Below are 23,854 nucleotides of genomic sequence, written 5' to 3' on the forward strand. Positions count from 1 at the left end.
TGGTTTTTGTTATATATTTATTTTTATATATATAAAAAGAATAAAAGATTTCTTTGGCGTAAAGAAAAGAATAGTGTAATACTACTAGGAAACGAAAAATATTTTAACAATTTTTTAAAAGGAACAGTTTTTTATCTTTTTTTTTTTTTTTTACTACTACTAATATTTTACTTTAAAATTTATAATTTTATTAGTAAAAATTAAAATAATAATGTTAATAATACAACATTTACCTAATAAATCTTAGATAATTTTTTTTTGTCTTTAATTAAACCTAAAATTTAATGGAAGCTTTGGATCAGTAGCTTGATGTCAAAGTTGAGCACCATCTTATATTTATGTGACTTTATTTAAACACATTATGTTAGCCTTTTTTTTAGTTATATTCTAGAGATGATTTCTTTAGAAGTTGATGTTCATAATAGTTATACTAATTCCTAGGTCATAACTTGTATATGCAATTGTACATTTTGCATGATTTTTGTATACATATAGAGCTTTGTCATTGAAAAATTCAACCCATCAATTTTCCTATGATTTTTGTCTACAAATAGAGTTTTTTTCATTTATAAATAAATACATTAATCTATCAAGTTTTGTCTAAAAAATTTATGAAGACCAATAATGAGATACCGGCGTTAATTAAATTTAGGAGAAAACATCAATTTGATTCTTACATTTTGGGGTCACAGTCAATTTGATTCCTGCATTTTTGCACTATTCAATTGAGTCTCTATTATTTTCAATTTGCAAATAATTTGGTTCCTACCATTAACTTCTAACGAAATATGCCTACATGGCAAACGAATTACATTACTGGCATGTTTAATATTAAAATATTAAATGAATGATCATGTGTCTAAATTTTAGCGGCCACGTTAGCGCTTATATGGCAAAAAAAAAAAAAGCCACATCAGCTTCTTTTTTTTTTTTTACCAAAAATTTTCTTTCCTTTATTTTAAATTTCTTACAATTTCTTTAGCCAATTAAAAATTCACTGTTCTTCTTTCGTAAACCCAAATTCAGTAGTTTAACATCATCTCCACACCACAAAAGTCCCACACTTCACAGGGATTTTTTTAAAAACTAACTACAAAACCCAAACAATATCATTAGTTAGCAAACGTTTCAAACTAATTTCGTTTATAACAATTCGAGTTCAGTGGACTCGATTTAGGAAAAACTGATGTGGAGAAAACATGGAAATCGAGTTCAACGAACTTGGTTTCCATGTACTGGAAATCAAGTTCAACGAACTCGGTTTCCATGTACGGAAACCGAGTTCAACGAACTCGTTTTCATTGAACTCGGAATATGGACCTTATCATTGAACTCGGAAGATGGAAAACTAGTGCCATCTTTGGCTTCGTCTGCAGAAGATGGACCTTATCAGATCGTGCTCAGAGAGCTTGTTGTTGGGTTTGCTTGATCAGATAACGAAGTCTAGTGCCATCTAATGTTTGGCTGCGTCTGCAGAAGATGGACCTTATCAGATCGTCTTCTTATCAGATCGTGCTCAGAGAGCTTGTTGTTGGCAAATCAATTTCTTGTGGGGTACACGATTGTTTTCCATACATGGAAATCGAGTTCGTTGAATTCGATTCCCATGTTTTCTCCACATCAGTTTTTCCTACATCGAGTCCACTGAACTCGAATTTTTATAAACGAAATTAGTTTGAAACGTTTGCTAACTAATGATATTGTTTGGGTTTTGTAGTTAGTTTTTAAAAAAATCCACTTCACAGTCACAATGAAACCCAGGAATATCACTCTTTATCTCATGCTCAATTTCCTACTACCTTGTTTGAATATTCAAGCACCTCCTCCTTCTCTCTCTTTTCCAACCAATCCATCATCCAAACTCAACTTTTGCGAAAACCAGATCACAATCGGCCCTTGAAGAAGAAGACAACCTTCGTACGTTTTCAAATCCCTTTGTTGGGTTTAAACTTAAAGTCGACACAAAATCATATTTTTGTTTAAACTTCACTGTCCCATCGACTTCTTGTTGCTAAAAGTGACGAATCTGAATCCTCTAGATCTACAAGTTTCACAGTCGTTGATGACCTAAGAAACAAAAACCAAAAATAACAAAGAAAAACAACTAGATCTAACACCAACAATGCAAACTGTTTGCCACATAGGCATTTTTCATCAGTGAGTTAACAGTAGGGACCAAATTGACTGCAAGTTGAAAATAACAATGATCAAATTAACTATGATCCTAAAATGTAGGAACATGTTTTTGCCTTAAATTTATTAGGTTTTATAGGCAGCAGTAGAGCAAGACTAAGAGATAGAAGAGAAAATAAGCTTAAAAGCAATTGGAGACCGTTGGTTTGTTTGGCTGTATAATTTTATTGGAGAGCAAAACCAAGAGACAAATCTACGTAGAAGATAGATTGAATATGTGAAATATTTTGAATAATTAACACTTTTTAAAAATAATTACTATTTTTTAACAAATAACTTTGTTTACTATTAACAAAGTTCAAAGCATATTTATTTATGTTACTAAAGCTGAAGAGATTGGAGTTTAAAATAATTAAAGACTGGAATAAGGCTGCTATTGCTAAACATGTTTAGAGTGTCTTTGCTAAAACTGGTTCAATATGGATTACTTGGGTTAATACTTAATAGGTATGTCCGTAAGGGAATGAAGTTTTAGGAAGTCAATCCCTCAAAATTCTTCCCGGGACTGGAGGTAAATACTCAAAGTTAAACATGGAGTTAGGCCTTTCTTCAAATGGCTCATTGGTGATGATAGTCATATGTCAATGTGCTGATAATTGACATCCAAGGAATTTTGATTGGCTCTCAAACTAAAGTGTTGACTGTTTTAATTAATGCATGGTAGCGTTCATTGGAGACCTCGTTGAACATATACAGTGAGATCAATTCAAAAAGATTGTTGTAAGTTGCTGCTCCATGAGTGTGATAAGGTGAATTGGGTTCTTTCTACGAATGACATCTTCTCTTGTAGCTCTACCTGGTACTTAAAGCTAGAAGAGCATAATTAAGTAAATTGGTGGAAGTAAATTGATCACATGGCGCTTGCAGGGATGTTAACTGTGTGTCTTCTATGGAAATAGGTTAGAGAGTACGTGTTTTTTGACTGCTTTTTCTATCAAAGGGTCTGGGTTGGTGTTGCCTCGGTAAGCTTGATCCTTGTTATTGGGTAAACTTGCTACTATGGAGAAAAACCTTAATTTGTGGATAGAATGAGGAGAGTTGTGGTTGTAGCAACAGTTTATCATTTATGGAGTGTTAAATATAGGCGAAAGATCCATTTTAGTCCCTATATTTTCACGTGATTCCCACTTTGGTTCCTAACTTTTTTTTCCACCGATTTTAGTCTCTATCTTGGAAAATGCGTCTTGTTTTAATCCCTGACGTTACATCAAAGACGGAAATTGTACAGCTGGCAAACGGAAAAAATTAAAAATATTAAAATAATGCCGACTATGTCCACGTGGCTTTCCACGTCAGCCTCTAAATTAAAAAAAATTAATTTATTAATTCTAACTAAATAAAACAAATTAAAAACAGAAATAAAAACCAAACCCAACAAGAACAACAAATTTAAAACCCAGCAAATTTAAAACCCAAAAAATTAAATTCAAACCCATATTTCAAACCCCCACACCACCAAAACATCAAACACAAAAATCAAATCCAGATTTTCAGCCCCTAAACTCAAAACCCAAATTTTCTTATACTTTCTGAGAAACCAAACACAAACCTCAAATCCAAACCTTAGAGTTGAAACCAAACCACCTCCAACCTCAGATTCAAAACTATCAAACCCAAACGAAATCAACGTCACCTGACAACAAAACCATCTCCTCTCTTAGCCAACACTGCTTTCTTCTTGCTCGTGTTTGCCTGGGATGTGGGTTTGCATGGAGGTGCTTTCATGGTGGAGATTGTGGGTCTTGGGTTTTGGGTCTTTGGTCATGGAAATCGTTTTGTAGATCGGTGGGTTTGGGTTTCTTTCTCATTCTCTGTACGAAACTCATTGAAGAAGAAGAATCGTAGCGTTGTTGTTGTTGTTGTTGTTCTTCGTCTTCGTCTTCGTGAAGCTCTCTCTGGCTCTGCGTTCTTCGCCGCCTCTTGCGCCGTATCGCTTCAAGACCACGAGGAAGAACCAGTCTTCGCTGGTGGCGACTCGCGCCGTCTCCTCCCACTCCACCTGTACCAGCGTCGATTTAGACCAAGAACTGGTGCGGCGATATTCCGATCTTCCGACTCAAAATTGATTGGAAGCTCTTGAATTGCAACGACGGGTAAACGAACACGCTTCCAATCTTCCAATGTCAGTGTGGGTGTGATGTAGCCGTGGGTATGGTGGATTCCGGAGTGTTTTGTGGTGTGGGGGTTTGAAATATGGGTTTAAATTTAATTTTTTGGGTTTTAAATTTGCTGGGTTTGTGTTTTGTTGATCTTGTTCTTGTTCTTGTTGGGTTTTAAATTTGCTGGGTTTTAAATTTGTTGTTCTTGCTAGGTTTAGTTTTTATTTCTGTTTTTAATTTAGTTAAAATTAATAAATTAATTTTTTTTAATTTAGAGCCTGACGTGGAAAGCCATGTGGACACAGTCTGCATTATTTTAATATTTTTAATTTTTTCCGTTTACCAGCTGTGCAATTTCCGTCTCTGATGTAATGTGTCAGGACTAAAACGGGACGCGTTTTCCAGGATAGGGACTAAAATAGGTGGAAAAAAGAAGTTAGGGACCAAAGTGGAAATCACATAAAAATGTAGGGACTAAAATGGGTTTTTCGCCTTAAATATATTAGCAACGCAATTTGTTATATCATGTTATATATGTTAGAGTGGATGCGGAATGAGAAGTATAGAATAGGAACACTTAGAACACGAGGATTACATGGTTTAACCTTGTCGGCCTACATCCACGGAGGAAAACCTTAAAGGCTACATCTTTATTGTATAAAAGTGTAGTACAATAACCTGTGTTACAATGAACCCTAACATGAGTATATATAGGCAACTAAACCCTAGACTACTAGTATAAGTAGGAATAGGTTTAGACCTATTATATTAGGCTAATATGTCTCTAACACCTTAACATGAGTATATATAGGCAACTAAACCCTAGACTACTAGTATAAATAGGAATAGGTTTAGACCTATTATATTAGCCTAATATGTCTCTAACACCTTCCCTTAAACTCAAGACAAAGGCTTGATGAAGGCTTGAGGTTAGATAAGCACGAGAAGATCTCTTGAAGATACCTTGAAAAATGCTTTTAAAGAAACCACAATGAAGAATGCGTCAATTGACCAATTTCAGAGTTTCAAATGAAGAAACGCAGTCCAAAATTGGAATCTACACAAAAAACTAAGCAAGATAGGCCCTGTTGAAAATTTTAACTTTTGGTCAAAGGTCAACGCAAAAGTTAAAGTCAACAGGTCTGCGAGTCAGATCCTGATGTCCGGGGTGGGTCGATCCAGGTCAACGGTCAATTAGGTGACGTGGTGCTGACAAGGCAACACTACTGATGTGGCGAGCTTACGTGGCTAATGACCTAGCTAGGGCTAATTGGATGGTGACGTCGGCTAGGGTTGACGTGTCACCTAATGACGTCATCCAGTGACACGTCATGGAAGACATCAGATGAAGGATGAAGTTGTTTTTCGGCACGTGGATGGATGCGACGAAGCATGGCAGGAACTCCAGGAGGCGCGTGTAGGTCTGTGCAACATCAGATAAGGGCTAAATTCTCGGGCTTCGTAGATCGAAACAATAAGGCCTACATGGCAGTGCGTGTGACCAGAATCTGATCAGAGAGTTAAGAATCCTTGGCGATGTGTGTGAGGAAGGCCGAAGCCTATATCGGTGCGTGGAGGCGCGTGTGGCTGCTGATGGGGACAAGTTTCTTGGGTTTTGGTCGAGGTAGGCCGAGGAGCACATCTGTGTGGTTGGTTTCGTCAAACGAAGCTTTAATTTACATAAATCTAAAAAGGGAGGCACGGCATGCTTAAGAGATCAGACACATGGTAGCGAGACAACAACAGTAGTTCCATGGGAGCTGATGGGCAAGCAATGGCACTGTGGTGGATCTGTGTTGTGCATGTGGGAAACTTCTTTACTGTGTAGAGATAGTTGTTTAATGCTAAGAACGAAACCTGGCTCTAATACCATGTGTTGAGTTCAAAATATTACAAATATTGAAATCCAAAACTAATAAGCCCTTAAGGATAGAAAGTCTCAATCCATAAGCCAGGCCCATTTAAAATAGGTAAAAGGAAGCCCAAGCTCATGAATGGGTAAGCCTTGGGCCTTAGAAAAGGAAGAAAAAAGCAGAGGAAGCTTGGCCTAGCCTCTATGAGAAGAACCCCCAAGGAGCCCAGAAAAAGATTGGACCAGGATACTGAGGAACTACCAGAACCAGGGAGGGGATCCTCGAGAAATGCAGGAAAGAATCAGCTAGGAGATGGACAGCTTAGAGAAGCATGCTCATCGACACAAGGAACGAAGAAAGACATATCCCATCAGCCACCTACAACCCAGAAAAAAAGGTTTTGGAAACAGATAATGACTTAGGAACCAACACCTATGAAGGGAAGCTTGGTACCTCGGGAAGAGCAGCAAAGTGAACCATTAAAGAAGGTGGCTGGGGATCTTTCAGCCTGACAGGGGGGAATCTGCCTATTTAGAGAAAAAAGACAAAGGATAAGATAGCCAAAAGGGAGGTTCTAAAAAGCCTCTCTAGAAACCTTGGAAAAATAGATTAAAAGTCAGTCCCTAGAACCCCCAAAAGGGGAAGGTCAGCTGAGGACTTTTTGGAAGGAAACCTCAAAAGGGGAAAATAGTGAGAAAATAAGGAATGGACCAGCCACCAATGTTGCTGACACAACATTGGTTCTGTATTCAGGGCAGCAAATGGAGGGAATCAATGGTACACCAAAAACCCTAAAAAGTTGCTATAAAAGGGAGAGAAGCCATCAGCAAAAACCATTCAGCAATAACTGATCGGAACCTAAAAAACCTTTGAAAAACTTCCTTAAGATTCAAAAAGGGAGAAAAGGGGGAAAACACTGTCTGAGATCCTAAGATAAACACTAGGGGATACACTTAGATTCACAGGGATTCAAACCTCACAAGTCTTAGAAGCCTAAAAGAGCTATTTAATTCTGTGACTTTTGAACTTATTTGAACCTTGCAACATATCCCAATGCAAAGGACATAATGTATTAGAAACTCAAGAAATAATGAAGTATTATTTATTATTTTGAGGACTCCTAACGTTTTCCTTTTACTTATATCATTCTTTATTGTTCCTTGCTGTGCAATACGTATATATTTTGTATGTATAAGTGTGTATGTATTGTAGGATCCATGTTTTATGCACAACTTGGTTTGTAATTAACTCAATATAGTTGCGGTGAACCAACCCCAGTCTACCAAACAACAAGTATAAGGCCCAGGATCCTTGTTTCTACTTGGACCTAGTTATTATCCAAAAAAAGAACCCACACCATGTTAAATATATTAGCATCGCATTATACCATGTTGTATATACTAGAGTGGATGTGGAAAATGAAGTATAAAATAGGAACACTGAGAACACGAGGGTTACATGGTTCAGCCTTGTCGGCTTACGTCCATGGAAGAAACTCTTAAGGGCTATATCTTTATTGTATAAGAATGTAGTACTATAACTGTTATTATAATAAACTCTAACATAAGTATATATAGGCAACCAAACCCTAGACTACTAATACAAGTAGGAATGGGCTTAGGTCTATTACATTGGGCTAATATGTCTAATATATCTCTAACATGGAGATTGAGGAACCATATGCATGTTTTGTGATTTCAGAAGATCATTTGGTGATATGAGGAGTATATTGAATGATCATGAGCAAGTGGCTTCATCCCTACTAAACTATTTGCAATTGGTGTATAAAAATGAAAATCCAACCCAATCGTGTAAGACTTAGAGGTGACTCTGTTGTTTTGAGGCCTAGGTTTGTTTGGTTTGGTCTCAAGTTGGCAATACTATATTTGTTTTGAATTGACTTGTTATTTTGGTTAATATAAGAGGCGCTTATTTTATTCATATAATAATTATTAAAAAAAAAAAAAAAACTTTTTTTTAATGAAGCACTTAAACTTTTTTTTTCTTCTGAGAAAGAATCTAGCACTTAACTTAAAAGGCGTCATGTGATTAGAAATGGTGTTTGTGACTTATGCCAAGACCAACAGGAGGATGTGATCGATACTGACACATGCTCTTTATGAATGCCCAAAACCTGAGGATATTTGGAATCGAGCCAAACTCTGGAACAATAGCTTTCAGCAATAGAGCACATCCTTCATCGATCTAATGGGGGTGTATCCTACCCCAAGCTCTTCTCTTGGAACTGGAGGAATAATCTTCAACTGGATAAACAGATATGTCCACCTGGCTAGCTTCTTAAACAGGTGAAAGAGCAACGACTGGAATTTTCATCTCCTTATTGTACTGCCAAACCCTGGACGCTCATCAATCTCGACAACAGTTCGGTCCACCCTTGACCCTTCCACCTTCCTTGTATAAAATAAATTTCGAACAAGAAAATTATGCGTCTCACTCACTTGCAAGGAGAGTTTTGAATTCTACCCTTTGTTAGTTTGAATGGAGGATATACCACCAGATGTTGAACTTGTTTCTTAGGCTGATTAATTTAAACACTCCCTTAATAATAAGCACCAAACTTCTTCTAAAAAAAATAAAAACTTAATATACACGTTTCTAAAATAAAATTTTAAAAAATAACTTAATATACACCTCCGTTTTTTTCCCTTACTACAGTTCATAATATTTTGTAATCTTACCTGAAAGTTTATACTAATAATAGAATAGATGGTAAAAAATAAAGAACATAAATTATTAAATTAATATAAAATAAATAACAAAACTTATTTTAAAATTTTAAAAGCTCTTGGTAATAAAATTTTACTCAGAGTAAATTCTTAGGAAAAATGCCAAGAAACTCCCTGAATTTTGCAGTAGTAGCCATTACACCCTCTAAACTTTTATTTTAACCAATTTACTCCTTAAACTTCACACGTGTGCCAAATAGAACCATCTGTTAGTCTTCCTATTAGTCACTTAACGGTACTGTCACACACATAAACTTCATTTGGAAAAAGAAAACAAACAAACATCTAAACCAAATTTTGAGAGAGAGAGAGAGAGAGAGAGAGAGAGACCTATAAAAAAATGATACTGGCAATGAAACCAAGAAATTATCAAGACTAGGGACGGACCCAAAGGTGCTTGGGCCCCCTGGCCCAAATAAAAAATATATATTATTAGATATATTTTGGGGTTTTTTTTATGTTGGGCCCCCCTCCCCAAAGATATTAGCTTATATAGCCCAGCCCAACCCAAAAAAAAAAAATTAAAACCCATTACCCATTTTAAGTTTTAACCTATGTTTGCAAACCAAATTCAAGAAGAAGAAAAAATGAAAAGAAAAATATGGAGATAAAGAGACAAAGAAAAATACATAATAAAATAAAAATATCACTAGCCCACATTGCTAACTCATACTATAACTAACAATTTTAAATTAGATAAATTTATAATTGAAAACTAGTAAATCTACAAATTGAAAAATATTAAATTTATAATTAATACAATTAGTCCTTTTGTGAGAGATAATATATTTAATTCTTATTTGATTTGTAGATCATGAGAAAATCAAATACTTAGTAACCAATTTTTTTTTTTTGCTTATACTCCAACCCCCAACTTAAAATTCTAGGTCCATCCCTGATCAAGACAATCTCATTCCTTAACAGATAAAGCTAAAGAACAAGAGTATACAAAATCAATTCAAACTCTATAGAAGATATCTGCAAGCCAAGCTAGTTATTATTTGCTATCTAAAATTTAAATAAATTGTTATCTATATATTCAAATAAATTGTAATTTGTATAGCAATTATAAATACACGTACAAGCTCTCAAAATATAGTTACAAAAGCCAAAATAATTTTCAATCTCATCTCAGTTTCTTCGGACTAGGGATGGCAATATGGCGAGGCGGGTCTGATGGATGGGGTCTTCGCCCCCGCCCCGCATGATTTTGTCTTACCACATCCCTGCCCCGCCCCGCATGACGGGGAAAATTTTTTTGCCCCATCCCCACCCCTTAAGGCCCCACGAAGCCCCACCCCACCCCGTAAAATTCTATTTCTTGTTAATTTATACACAACTATTGCAATTATTTTCAATAAAACTTGTTTCATTAATAAAAATATATTTGAAATTAAAAATAAATTTATCTCATCAAATCAAACTAATTTTTAGCAAAAATTGAATAATATTATTATAAAGTGTTTAACAAGACAATATCACAACAACAACAAAAATCTCATAATACAAAATTAATGATTCAATAGTATATAAATTTTTTTTTTTATAATAAAGACAAAAGAAAATGTTAAAATTGGTACCTTATTTTCAACTTTGTTAGAGGAAAAAAAGAGGTAGAAATCTTGGGTAGAATAAAATAAGTTGATGATATGTTTGTTTATATAGTAAGATTTTAGGGTATGAAAAATTTACAATTTAACCCTTATCAATGAGGGGTGAGGCGGGGCGTGTTAGGTTTAAAAAATTCTAAACCCATCCCCGCCCCGCGACCTTTGCGGGACTAAAATCTCGCCCTATCCCCGCCCCACGACCTTTGTGGGGCAGGAAAAACCTGCGTGGGGTAAAGCAAGGAGGGGCAAAATTGTCATCCCTACTTCAGACAAACTAAAGCTCCTCGTTTGCAACTTCTTTCTCCAAACCTTACAACTCAAGACCTCTAAATCTCTTCTCTTACTTATCTTCAGTGATTTGTCTCTCTCTTGTCATTTTCTCTCTTTGGCCAAACCTTGGCCTCCATAGCTGAAACTCTTTAACTCTAGCCTTTCAGAATCAAACCCAAATCTAACAATCACATCTCAAATTTAGGTTTCCCTCTCTCTCTCAAAACTGAACGACAAGATCATTAGTGAGACCATGATTGTCTCTCTCTCCTAGCTAGGTTCCAAAACATTCATGGCTTCCAATTGATACTTGACTGTTTGGATCCTCTTTCTCTTATAATTTTCTCTCTCTTCTCTACATAGGTCTCAAACAATTGAATTTGGTGGTGATTTTGATGCTCACGTGTGTCTCACATGAGTATCTTGTTAATTTATTAACAGCAAACCAATTGAAGTACTAATTTGGCACATTTGTGAAGTTTAAGAAGTAAAATAGCTAAAATAAAAGTTCAGAGAATGTAATGGCTACTAGGGGTGCGTAGCGAACTCGCCAAAACCGACTCGATCCAACCCAATCCGCCGGGTTGGGTCAGTTTTTAAGGATTGGTGGGTTGGGTTGGGTTATGAAATTTTTTTTTTTTTTTTTTTTTTTTTTTTTTTTTTTTTTTTTTTTTTTTACAGTAGGTCAGGTTGGGTTCGGGTCATACGATTTACAAATCTGCCTCACCCAACCTGACCCACCTATATTTAATATATATTTAAAATTTAAAATATATATTAAAAATATATTATACAATTTTGTTATTTACTTTTTTTATCCCTCTTCCTAAATAAAACCCAAATCCTAGGTTCTCCTCATATAGTTTGTGATTGTTTAGTATTATGCTCATGATTATCTGGTTGTAAATTTGCTCTTATTTGTGATGGTGTTGTTCTAATGCTCAATTTAATAATAATAATAATAATAATAGTAATTTAAAAAAAAAAAAAAAAAAGTTTCGCAACCCATAGGTCCAACCCGACCCAACTCGATTGACATGGGTTGGATTGGACCCTATAATGGGTTAGGTTGGGTTAAAAAAACTTTCCAACCCGAGTCATTCACACTTTCTTATTATTTTTCTTTTTTTTTGATAGGGACTCATTCACACTTTCACTCAGATAAAATATCTTAAATAATTTAATAGACCTATAACGTGTCACATGAAAAAAAAAAAAAAAAAAATGAGGCTTGGTGTAAACATAGCGTGTAGGTCAAATTTTTTAATTATATAGTATTAATTGTCACATCACTAAAAAAAGAAAAGAAAAAATGCTCTCTCAAATCTCAACAGTAACCTCTCTTTTCACTCCTCTACTTACAAACTAGTCATTAACTCTCAAATCTCAACAGTAACCTCTCTTTTCACTCCTCTACTTACAAACTAGTCATTAACTCTTTTTCTGTGAGAATTTTAAAAATCTAATTGTTAAATTTTATGTTCCTTATGTTCTTAATATACATATCAAATTTTGTTCAAATCGGATATTAATTATTGTTTGATCAATAAACTTATTTTTTATACATAATTTTCAAACACAAAAACTTGAAATTAATTTGTTTGATGACTAAGCAATTGATTTTTTATTATTTTGAAATTTCGCAAGCATGAAGAATATAATAAGAGCATACAATTCAATAGTTAGATATCAATTTTCTAAATAATGCATTTAGAAAAATGATTTATTTTCCTGAAAACATTCTTCATTGAAATGAACTAAGCACTAGAATAAATTAGTTTTAATTATTTTTTATGCTTTCACTTTAATAATTGAACTAGTCAATAATACGTGCAATAGCAAGTTTAAACATATATATTTAGCAAGATTTAATAAGTATATATTTGTCAATACCCAAGTTAATATCACCTTGTAGGGGGGAAAAGGGTTCGAGTTACAGGGTTATAAAACATTATGGCTATCTCAAAAAATAAAAATAAAAAACATTAAGCCCATGTCAATAAATGTATTAAGCAACATTAAATGTGGTAGCAATATGTAGAGAGAGCTAGATAAGTAGAAACTTATCTCTCTCTTTTTAATACAAAATAGAAATTCTAGTCTAATCTAATTTAAATGTATATGTGTATAAAACTCCATCATGAAGACTTGAACCCCAACTCTTACCCTCCCACACTCCACAAGCACTTATACTTGTGGAGTAATCATTGAGCCAAAGGTATGCGGTAGTATCTAGAAACTTATCTTAGTTGCAAGCAACCCATATTTCTATCTTGACTGTAATAAACGTGAGCCACATGCGATCGAGGAGTTGAAGTTTGAAGATTTGCACTGGCAAGTATGAAATGTCAGCAACTAAAAAAGTCTGCAAAAATAGCTCCCACAACTTGAGAGAAATAGATTTTAGCTCCAATAAATTAGAGAAATAGAGAGTAATAAGTTGAAGGAGAGTATCTATATTGGTGTACTCAAGAACTCTAGCATGTTATATACACCTACTGAATGTAATCAAGTGTTCCAAGATGCATGGAAAATTAAGGGGCTTCAAGTTGTAGATTCTATTATGGAGATAATTGCATTCTGCCCTCATGATTCCGGGTCTTCTTGCATTTATACTATAGTGATGTTAGAATCAATTTAAAACTTGCTGAATGGGGTGGGGGGAAATAGTAGCCACTGGGTATTGGCCTGGTTTATTTTTCACAAGTGTTCCCCCTCAAAAGGAGTCAATGTTGTTGTTTTACCCGTGAACATGGCTGACCTAAATGCCTTAAAACCACTTCCATAAGAGGAAAGATCATCCCTGAAATTTGTTGGCTCCAATAGCCCCTCATTAATTGCTATTTGATCTTTGATTTAAGGAAGAAATGGGCCATGTTGACCTTTTGGTCTTAATTGAGAGATTATTGTGAGACTTGATCAGCCACACCCACACGGGTGAAGCTCACAGCACAGGTTGTGGACTTTGTTTCATGACCGATTTTAAGGCTTTTTGTTTTACATGAGCAATGGGCCATGGATCTAGGGTCGGCAATTTGGTTCTTTAAATGGGCAAAAATTGGTAAAGTCCTATAGGTGAATCTCACTATCACAGGCTCTGCTAGTTTGGGCAATTGCCTCCAACAATGAGTAATGGTGGTACTGGTACCCTGAAAGTAAAAAAAGTATTAGGGTTCATAATCATAATAATTAATGATACTTGAAAATCCTTGATTAATAAGGCTTTAATTATTTTAGCTATGCATGTATTTTATCTTATTTGGCTTAGTCGTCTAATAAAATCATAACAACAACAAGAAGCACCAACTAACCCACCCACCACTATAACCCAACCTAAGACCATAGGCCCAGCCATCAATTTATGGAGTGGGAGGTTAAAAATAAATGATTTCCCTATGACTTCCTAGCAAAGCAAAGTTATTCTTTAAACAAGACCCTTTATTTATTTTAGCTGAGCTCACTCGATCTCCCTATACTTTTTTTTATAAAAAAAATGGTGCAGTTGATGAGAGCCTTATCCACAGCCTTTATTCTTTCCCTCCTCCTCCTCCTCAGTTTCATTACACTGAGCAATTCATCTGCCACTGAAGTTGGTGCAGTTGATCACCTGCATCATGTCAAAGGAACACCATCATCATGGCAAGGGAAGCTGTGGATGAATCATGGAAGCTTTCGTGGCCCCCGAAAGCACCTTGTCAACCCAACAGTCCAGCATCCATTTCAAGCACGCGACTTCCCCGTTTAGTTTAATTGTTTTTTTTTTTTTTTTAATTGCAATGAAATTAGTTTCAATATTTGAGGATGTTTTCCTCTTCAAAAAAAAAAAAAAAGTTTCAATACTTTATGTTAATTGTGTTTGTCATTATAAAAATATCTTGTAATGAATATGTTCAACTACTTGCTTGTGAAATTGTAAGTTATATTGTACAAGTGGATTTTTTTTTTTTTTTTGAATTGTCTGGTCTATTATGTGTTTGTAGAGAGAGAGAATTGGATCAAGGATGATCAAGATTCAAGAGTAATACTAATTTATATTGAGAGAAAAAGGAATATAGATTAACAAAAGAATGATTGTGAAATTGCATAATAAGATATTATATGCATTGGCAGGGTTACAAGTTACAAACACATGGATTTTCCAGGCTCTAATGGGGGCACTCCAAAGATGAAAATAAATAAAGAGATACATGAACCCTTTTATTGTTATTTTTTTTAGAAGAGCAGATACATGAATTTGAATGTGCTTTCACGAATCGAATAATATCCATGATTTATTAACAAATTTATAGTAATACCTTCTATTTATCAAATCCAGTCTCAAGTCTATGTTTGATTGTTTTTTGTATGACATGCATCATTAAGAAAGTCTATTATTTCTATCTAAAGGATTGAGTGACTACATTCCTCCCATAATATTGCGCCCCCCTTTTTTGAATCGCATACTATGCCAATAATCAATTTTTCTTTCTCAATTTCAAGAGCTAAATTTCTTTTGACATCCACTGTCTACTATTTCTTCGTACCAGGATCTGAGGTAAAAGCCCAGACTATTCTATTTCTTTCATATCTAACAATTCACAGTGATGCATGATAAACTACTAATATATAAGTAAATTACAACATATCCCAAACTTTCAATTGCTACATATGACTCCTCTAATAGATTAAAATGAAATCCCAAGAATTTCAATTGCAACATTTGACTCCTCTTAGGTTTAGATTAACATGAAATATTTAATTCCATTCAAAATAAACATTTTTTCACCCAAGTGAGGCATGTGACCCATTTACAATTTTATTTTAATCTAAACTTTAAAAAATAAATCATGTAAGAGTCAAAAGGTTTGTGATACTAAATTTCAATCAGACCCAACGACTATGAGTATAAATTGTAATTTATCTTATCAGCAAATTCAAGGGTAAATTTGTCCACATCATACAAAATTTATTAATTTAGATAAATAATTTTTTTTTTAAACCTAAGGTTTTATTTGGTTACGGGTAAAAAAGTAAGAGGATAGAGTTTTGTCCTTGTGTGTTTGGTCAAAACTTTTTTATTTGGTTGAAAAGAAAAATAAAAAGAGAAAAATTGGTGTTTGTATAAATTTACTCATATACCCCTATGGAATAAAAGAAAATTTCTTGTAATAGTTTATTTAAGGGGAAAAAAAACTAAACATTAACATTGAAAGGGGAAAAAAATTGAGAGGCAGATGGGTAAATACTCATCTAAATAAACCCCTATTAGAATCATGTGTATATTGACACTTTAATATAATTCATTAATAGACATATACAAAGTGTGACTTGGCTATGACACCTTTAGAAATACATATATTTAAGCAATAATATAAAAATGGGGAAATAAGATATTGCAAGTAAAAATAAAAAAAAAAGGAAAGAAGAAAGAAGTCAAAGAACGCATTTGAAATTGTGTATGACTAAATGGAATTGACAATTCCAATCAAGAAACAAAACCATGTTTTAAATCCCAGATGGATTACAGTCTTCAAGTAAGTTAAGAAGATTATGTTCAGGAGCACTAAGAGATGGTAGGATCAAGCGATTGGACTGAGTTGACCTTTGTTTTGTCCCAGCAGCTTCAGTTTCAAGAGCAACACCTTCCTTCATCACTGGCAAGTCAGCTCTCCTTCGTACACTTGCAGATACTCGCTCCTTCCAAATTCTTCCATCCTGATAACCATGAAAGTAAATTTCAGAATCTTAGAATTTAGAATGCAACTGTTTTCATTGATAAGTTTTATTTACCAAGTCAACCCACCCACAAACTTCATGCAAAACCTACTCCATTGATTCGATTCAACCATCATGTCATAGTTCTATACTAACTCCAAAACTGTCTTGGTTTTAAGAAGCAATATTGCCTGATCAATGCAAAGTACTCATGAGTACAACAATTTAATATAATACCAGAAGTATGAGGGAAACAGGATGAATTATATATTAGCCTTTTCTCATCTTCTTAATGACAGCTATGCCCATTATGCCTTTTCAAATCCTAATCTTACTGTGTGTATGCAGCACCAAGATGACATCCCAAATGGTACCAAATCAATTTGATCTAGTGCTTTTCTCAGGTCATGGCAAATGGTATTGAAGCCAATCAAGTGACGACATGCTCAAGGGCAATACAATGCAACATGAGCCCTGATGAAGACGTCAAAATTTTAAGTAGGGTAGACTATGACCCCAGATTATGATTCCCTAGATTGTGTGGATCAGATTTAATTAAATTGCATGTGTGTTGCATGAGGTTTTGCTGAGTCCCACGTTGGAAATGTACTAGGTAGTTCTAGACTATACAAGCAATTACAAAGAGCTCTAATTGTAAATTGAATAGTCCTTTCGGGGTATAGTTCAAACGTGGCAAGTGCTTCCTTATGCCCTTCATTTGCCATGTATACACAATGCCTCATGTACATCATGAAACCATGAACATTTTTTAAAAAATAAGGAAAAAAAATAATAGAGAGATTCAAATTTTAGGTTACAATTTACAATTTAGAGCTATCAACCTAAACCTCAACATGGTACCCCTTAATCTCCTTCTAGTTGATAGACACAAACACGCATCTTAAAGGCAAGGTAAGAACAGCTCCATTGTTCTCATTCTGTGCATAATAACAATTGGAATCCACAATTTCAAAGCAATAATGGCTCATTAGGCAAGAGAATAAGAAAGAGAATGATATATACCTTTCCTTCATTTCATGGTTACAAATGGGCTTTGTCTAAGTTTTAGGTCTATAGAAATAGATACCACAGACTTCAACTTTTTATAACTGAGATTGGACTTGGCCCCAGGTGGAGAGTGTATTTATAAGATTCTTGTGAAGATGGCTAAACCAAGGGAAGAAGTTTGAGATAACTTGGAAGGGAATTGGGTAGAAGAATTGAAAGAAATGTGAGAAAATATCCAAAAGGCCAATCTATGAGTAGCTTAAACAATTGCAACTTTGCAAAATGATGATCTTTCCAGGGGCGGAGCCAGGAATTTTTGTTTGGGGGGGCCAAGTTGCAACATTAATATATTTATCAAAACAACCCCATACACACACATAAATACACATGCTTTTTTTTTATTATATACACAAACTTTTTTATTTGATAAGCTATATATATACACACACACCCAACAAAAAAAGAGCTTAATATTTTCAATCAAAATTATGTTTGATGGCTATTTTTCATAAAATTAATAAAATACATTTTCACAATTTTCATAGTGAAATTCTTAAAAAGTTTCATTTTCTATAAAAATTATCAAATTTTATACTAATGTAAGTAAAATTATTCAATTGAACTAATGTAATTTTCAAAAACAAGAATGATCCAAAACTTGGAGGAACAAATTAGGCTCCAAACATATTTAAAACTATTTTGCTTTGATCCATTACGTGGCAACTAAAGAGACATTTCATGTGTAGTTTTAGTGACAATAATTTTTTTAATGAGTCAATGACTTGTTAATTGTCACATAACAGGTTGAAATAGATAAATTCAAACATGTTTGATGCCAAACTTTTTCAAATATTTAACAGATATAAAAGCACATTTTACAATAAAAAATATAATTGCGAAAAATAAAGTTGTCTCTATAACTATTAGATCAGTTATTTTTTTTAAAGCATCATTGGATTAATTCAAATACTTAGGGGGGGCCAACTCTTATTTTTGTAGACTAAATTTTGAAAACATTAAAATAATTATATATATATATTTAAAAAAATTTCAAAATTTTGGGGGGGCCATGGCCCCCTCACCCTTCAACATGGTTCCGCCCATGCTTTCCACCAATCAAATATGACATACTTTGACAGCTTGTCACTTGCACACAACCAACTTCAACATTGTTGCAATAACCACTTCAAAATAAGAAAGAGAGATATCTGCTACACATCTCTCACAAAGGGAAACTAGGGCCTAGTGACTAGGAGTGAAAATAATCATACCTTCCAAAGTTAAATGGTAGTTAACTAACCTCTAACTATAAGCATATGAATTTTGAGTCAAATAACTAAAACATGAAAATACTTAGTTAAGTGACCATCCACCTAAACCAATAATCCAAGAATAGTAACTTTTTGTTTATTTTAGAATGGTACCTAAGGTTTTCTCTAATAGTATTTTAAGTTTGTTGAATGCAGATCTAAAGTTTCATTAAATGTACATTCTTTATGTTGGAATCAGAAGATGGAGTGATATCATCTGTTTATTACTGAGCCAAAAAGATATCATCTGTTTATTAGAGTGGTAATTACAGTTACCTCTAGTGGTACCTTCAATTATTGGACATGAGAAGTTGGAGCAGTACCATCTATCTATTAGGAGCAGTATCTAAGGCTGTCTCTAGTAGTACACGCATTATATTGGATATCTACCTAAAGTTTAATTAAACAGAACTTTCCTTGTATTAGATATGAGAAGATGGGAGTGATACCATCTGTTTATCAGGGGATACCTACAGTTAAGTCCAGTCGTATTCCCAATTTATTGGAAATGTACCTAAAATGTTTTTTGGAGGTAACTTCTCTGTCTTGGAATGAGAAGTTACAGTGATACCATCCACTAATGAGTGGTACCTAAGGTTATCTCCAGAGGTACCTTTTGTTAATTGGATATGGGCCTAAGGTTGCCTCTAGAAGTACCTTCAGTATATTAAATGATCAACGAACTCCAGATTCTATTGTGTGAACTTAATCACAATTCAATTTCAAAAATTACCCTTAACTCTTATTATTTTTACTGCTGATCATTGAGCCCAAATTTTTCCTTACATAAAAATCTACACTTATTTTCAATTAATTTAAGCGAGACCCAGCAATAATTTATTTATCCTTAAATTCATGAACAAAGAGACAATGACTCCGACAATCTGACATTTTCTTAAGAATTTGTTAGAAGCTACACCAACTAAGCCAGTGTAGAGCCCAAAGCATGTTCAACTCTACTTGGCAGAATCAGACCTATCACACTTTGTCTGGGTAGGAAGGACCTGCCGAATGACTTCAAGAAGTTCAGGTCCTTCAACTCAACACTTCCTGGAAGTAAATAGCACAAAATTTTGTAGCTCTTCTCATATACTTCATTCAAAATTGTAATAAATTAGGAACCAATCTAATTAATATTAGAAACTAAACCTTTCTTAAGCATACAAGAAAGAAGAAATGGTCTCATCAAATTTCCTCTTGTTCCTTTTGAATTTTACTTACTGATTGCATTAAAGAGAATGTCTATTCAAATATCAGTGAGCATCAATGAAAACTTGATCTGAGATATCAACACTATACTAAATCCAACGACATCACTTCCTAGAAATGTCATACATTATCAATAAAAAAACATACCATAAAGACAGCAGTGCAAGTAAATGGGTAGAATATGTAATGTGTGTAATGATCATATATACACAACAAGCACTGCTATATAAGTTTTGGAAATACTATATTCAATATTTCAAATTTCACACTGATTAAGAAACCAAACATCATCCTTTTTCCCAGGCCGTTTTAAGTTCTTTTGGAAAAAAGAAAAATTGAAAGTTCTTTAGTTAACACATTAGAAGATGTCTATCCAACAATTACACGAGCATTTCTCCACATAGTGAGTTTCTGACTAATTGCCACTTGAAAAACACTGGTCTATCGTTCTTAAGAACGTGTTAATACTGGTCAATAACCAAGATTGCCAATACAAAAAGTGCCAGGAGATATGCTCAATGTGCTTGATTTACATCATTTGTACTTCCTTTTGTTTTTTGTTTTTTGATTTTTTTTTATAATTTCTTTTAAATCGTATCTTGGAAAAAAAATATATTATAATTGGAGCATTAGAATGTTCATTGTTAGTTGTATATATTGTTTTTAAAATTATTATACTATTTTATTATATGGATAAAAATGATTGAGACCTAAAGAATAGGACAATTCATGCAACACCATGTTAACAATGTTGTGAATAGTAAAATGAAAAATATAGATAAATTTTTTTTAAAAAGAGCAAATGTTATTGTTCCAATTAGTAGACAGCAGTTAACACCAGTTTAAGAGTGTTTATGTTATTTCATATACACACACAAAAAAATTATGAAAATTTATAAAATTCTAGATTTTCTTTCAATGAATCTATATATATAATAATAGATGAAACTGAGAGAAACTCAAATTAGAATTCCAAATTAGAGTTTCAATTTTGCGCCATGTGTCCTAAATTATTTATTCTTAAAGAGTTTTATTTCTTAATTTTAGAATCAAATGTGGGATCATATCATAAATATTCATCCAAGTGAATTATTAAGTACAAAAACCAAAGAGTCTAGAATAAATTAATCGTAAAAAAAAAAAAAAAAATTTAATAAGTACTTCACAATAATTTAAGAAAATGGACAATTTACATTTTATACCTAATAATATCCTTACAAAATTTTTTAAAGAGTTAATAAAATATAAAAATGACTATCAATAGTATTGAAATTATATATATATATATAGAGGAATTATATTATGCATCTTATTGTATATCTTTAAATCTATCCATAACTCCATGCATATGCATGGGGTTGCAAGATAGTTATAGAATAATTGACAACAAAAATAATGGATTCAAATACGAAGCTACAAAAAAGAATGTAAAAGACACTACATATAATGAGTAAGAGGTGAATCAACATAAATGCTTTAATTTTATTATATATGTATAATTATTATATGAATTATAGTATTTTATAAATTTTCAAAATGTCTGCACATTATGATGCACAATACCAAAAAAAAAATATAATAATAATAATTGATTCCCAATATGATTCTATATTTGACAACTACAATGCATTACACACACACACACACAAATGCATCTATATTTGGAAATTTGTTTTACCATCTTTATTCATGTACTTTCTTTCATAAAATGTTCAAGAATATGTTTACCATGCAAGAACTTCAAACAAAACAGAATATTCTGGACAAGTCATCTAAAATTATTAATTGTTTCGTGGTGATGTTTATAAATTATTAATTGTTTCGTGGCGAAGCTTATTAATTGCCAGCATTATATTTTTAAGAAACACATAAACAGGAAGAAAAATAACCAGTAGTTGCAAAAGTAAGTCTTAGGATAAAAATATATGATGAATTTTTGGAATATAAATTTTGTTATAAGCTTTTCATGAACTATATTTCTCCTTTGGGATTATTATAGTCAATATATTACATTATGTAATGCATTAGCAATGTAAAAGTTGATTTTCTTAGCAAAATATTTTTTTTATGGCATAGGAGAACTTCACTTAGATTAGTTGCACGTCGCAGAGCATACTATACAATAATCTTCACTGTTAATCAAACTCCTACAAGCAACTGACCCCACCCGCCAGAACCATTTACCGGCTAATCCAGGGGTTTTTTACCCCTGATGGGCTAAGCAGTTTATCCTCATGCCCAAGAGGCTTCTTAGCAAATTCATCTAATACCTTAAAATACCTGTACTGTGTTCTTGGATCCACAGCAAATTTTAATGCTGAAGGAAAAAATGCTTTCTACAAAACTCTGATGATGCAGAAAACAATAAGCAATCATGCATGCTGTTTTTAGTTTTCTTGACAATCTTTTGGTCAGATTTCCACTAGAGAATACTTCCTCTGCTAATACGGATGACAAAAATGTTAAATTGAGACGCAAATAAAAAAAACTTTTCTAATATAAACTATCCAAACTAGTCTATCCAGAGCAAACCAAACCAACAAAGTGCCACAGACACACACACACACACACACACACACATCTGCCTGCACCCTTTGCAATGTATAACAGAACATTCTAGAAGGCACACCAAGTTTTAAGCTTACATTAAGAATTGAAGGTTCAGGTAATGGACATTGAATTGGTTTATCAGTGTCAAGAGGTTCACTCGGATGCTCAACTGGCTTAAACTCCACTGCTACTTCTATCCCATGAGAAGCAGCAGTGACAGCAGTAGCTGCACCTGTAACCTCTGAATTTGGAGGCAAAACTTCCCTCTCATCCTGCACTAGATAATAGCAAATCATTATACAAACATATTTACTAAAACAAAGATGAAATCAAACGTGTGAATAAATAAAAACAGCACCAATGAAAATAAATAAAGAAAACTGAGTTTACACAAAACTTAGATGGAAAGAAAAGAAACACGGTATATCAAGAGCAATATAAGGTGTTTAACAAAAGATAACAAGACATAATAATTTCTCTACATATAAAATTGATGGGTAAAATATACAATTTAATAAAAGGAAGCCACAGTCTTCAATTCTATCAGACGAATACAAGGTCCCCAACAGAGAAACAGCTCAAACCCAACCACCTGATCTAAGCTATAGCCAATAGTTAATTAACTACTAGCTCAATAGCACATTCATCATACTAATTGTTCTTGCAAAATCCAATCCAGAATTAAATAGTCATATCCATAGAAAGTTAAAAAAATGTAAACCCAAAAAAAAATAGAAGCCAAATAACAATATTCAGAATCAAATACAATCGTCAGATCCTGATAAAAAATCTCCAAACTTTAAAGATTAATTCCAACCCAACTGCACAAAAATCATAGGACCCACTAAAATGTCTTAATGGTCAACTCGAGTCCAACATCAACAATAAAATCTTCTACCAAAGAAACACAAGATTATATAGGATTGCAAAATAAACATTAAAAGAGAAAGAGTGTGGTGTTAGTCTTACAAGTGCACTTTGCGTTCTTCGATGGCCAGCCCTGCTGGCAGAAAACCTTGAGAAAATTCCAACCATTTTTGCTTTTTTACTCAGAAACTAATAAATTCACACAAAAGGGTCCTCTGATCTTGGCTTTGTTTTATATATATCTCTCTCTCTCTAGAATGCATGGACTTTCCAAAGAGTCATTCACACAAAAGGGTGTTCTATACTATTAGTATTTTATTATTAATTTGCCCTATAAAAAAAATAAAAAAACCACTCTTTCTGTTTCTCTTTGTAGACTAGAGAGAGAGAGTAGGAAAAAAAAGTGCATAAGGCAGTGGGTTTGTTTGCTTGGCGTGATGGGTT

The 23,854-nt window shown here is 33.5% G+C and overlaps 1 protein-coding gene across 1 annotated transcript; it reads right to left on the reverse strand.

The window, feature by feature from the left end:
- Positions 1 to 16,006: 16,006 nt before the first annotated feature.
- LOC115971009 lies at positions 16,007 to 23,854 on the reverse strand. The gene is made up of 3 exons (XM_031090673.1): positions 23,513 to 23,854; positions 22,639 to 22,815; positions 16,007 to 16,466 (listed from the first exon to the last, which is right to left on the reverse strand). The coding sequence occupies exons 1-3, from the start codon at positions 23,576 to 23,578 to the stop codon at positions 16,257 to 16,259; spliced, it is 453 nt and encodes a 150-aa protein (XP_030946533.1). The 5' UTR covers positions 23,579 to 23,854; the 3' UTR covers positions 16,007 to 16,256.

Source organism: Quercus lobata, chromosome 12 (assembly GCF_001633185.2).
Source record: "Quercus lobata isolate SW786 chromosome 12, ValleyOak3.0 Primary Assembly, whole genome shotgun sequence".
NCBI lineage: Eukaryota > Viridiplantae > Streptophyta > Magnoliopsida > Fagales > Fagaceae > Quercus > Quercus lobata.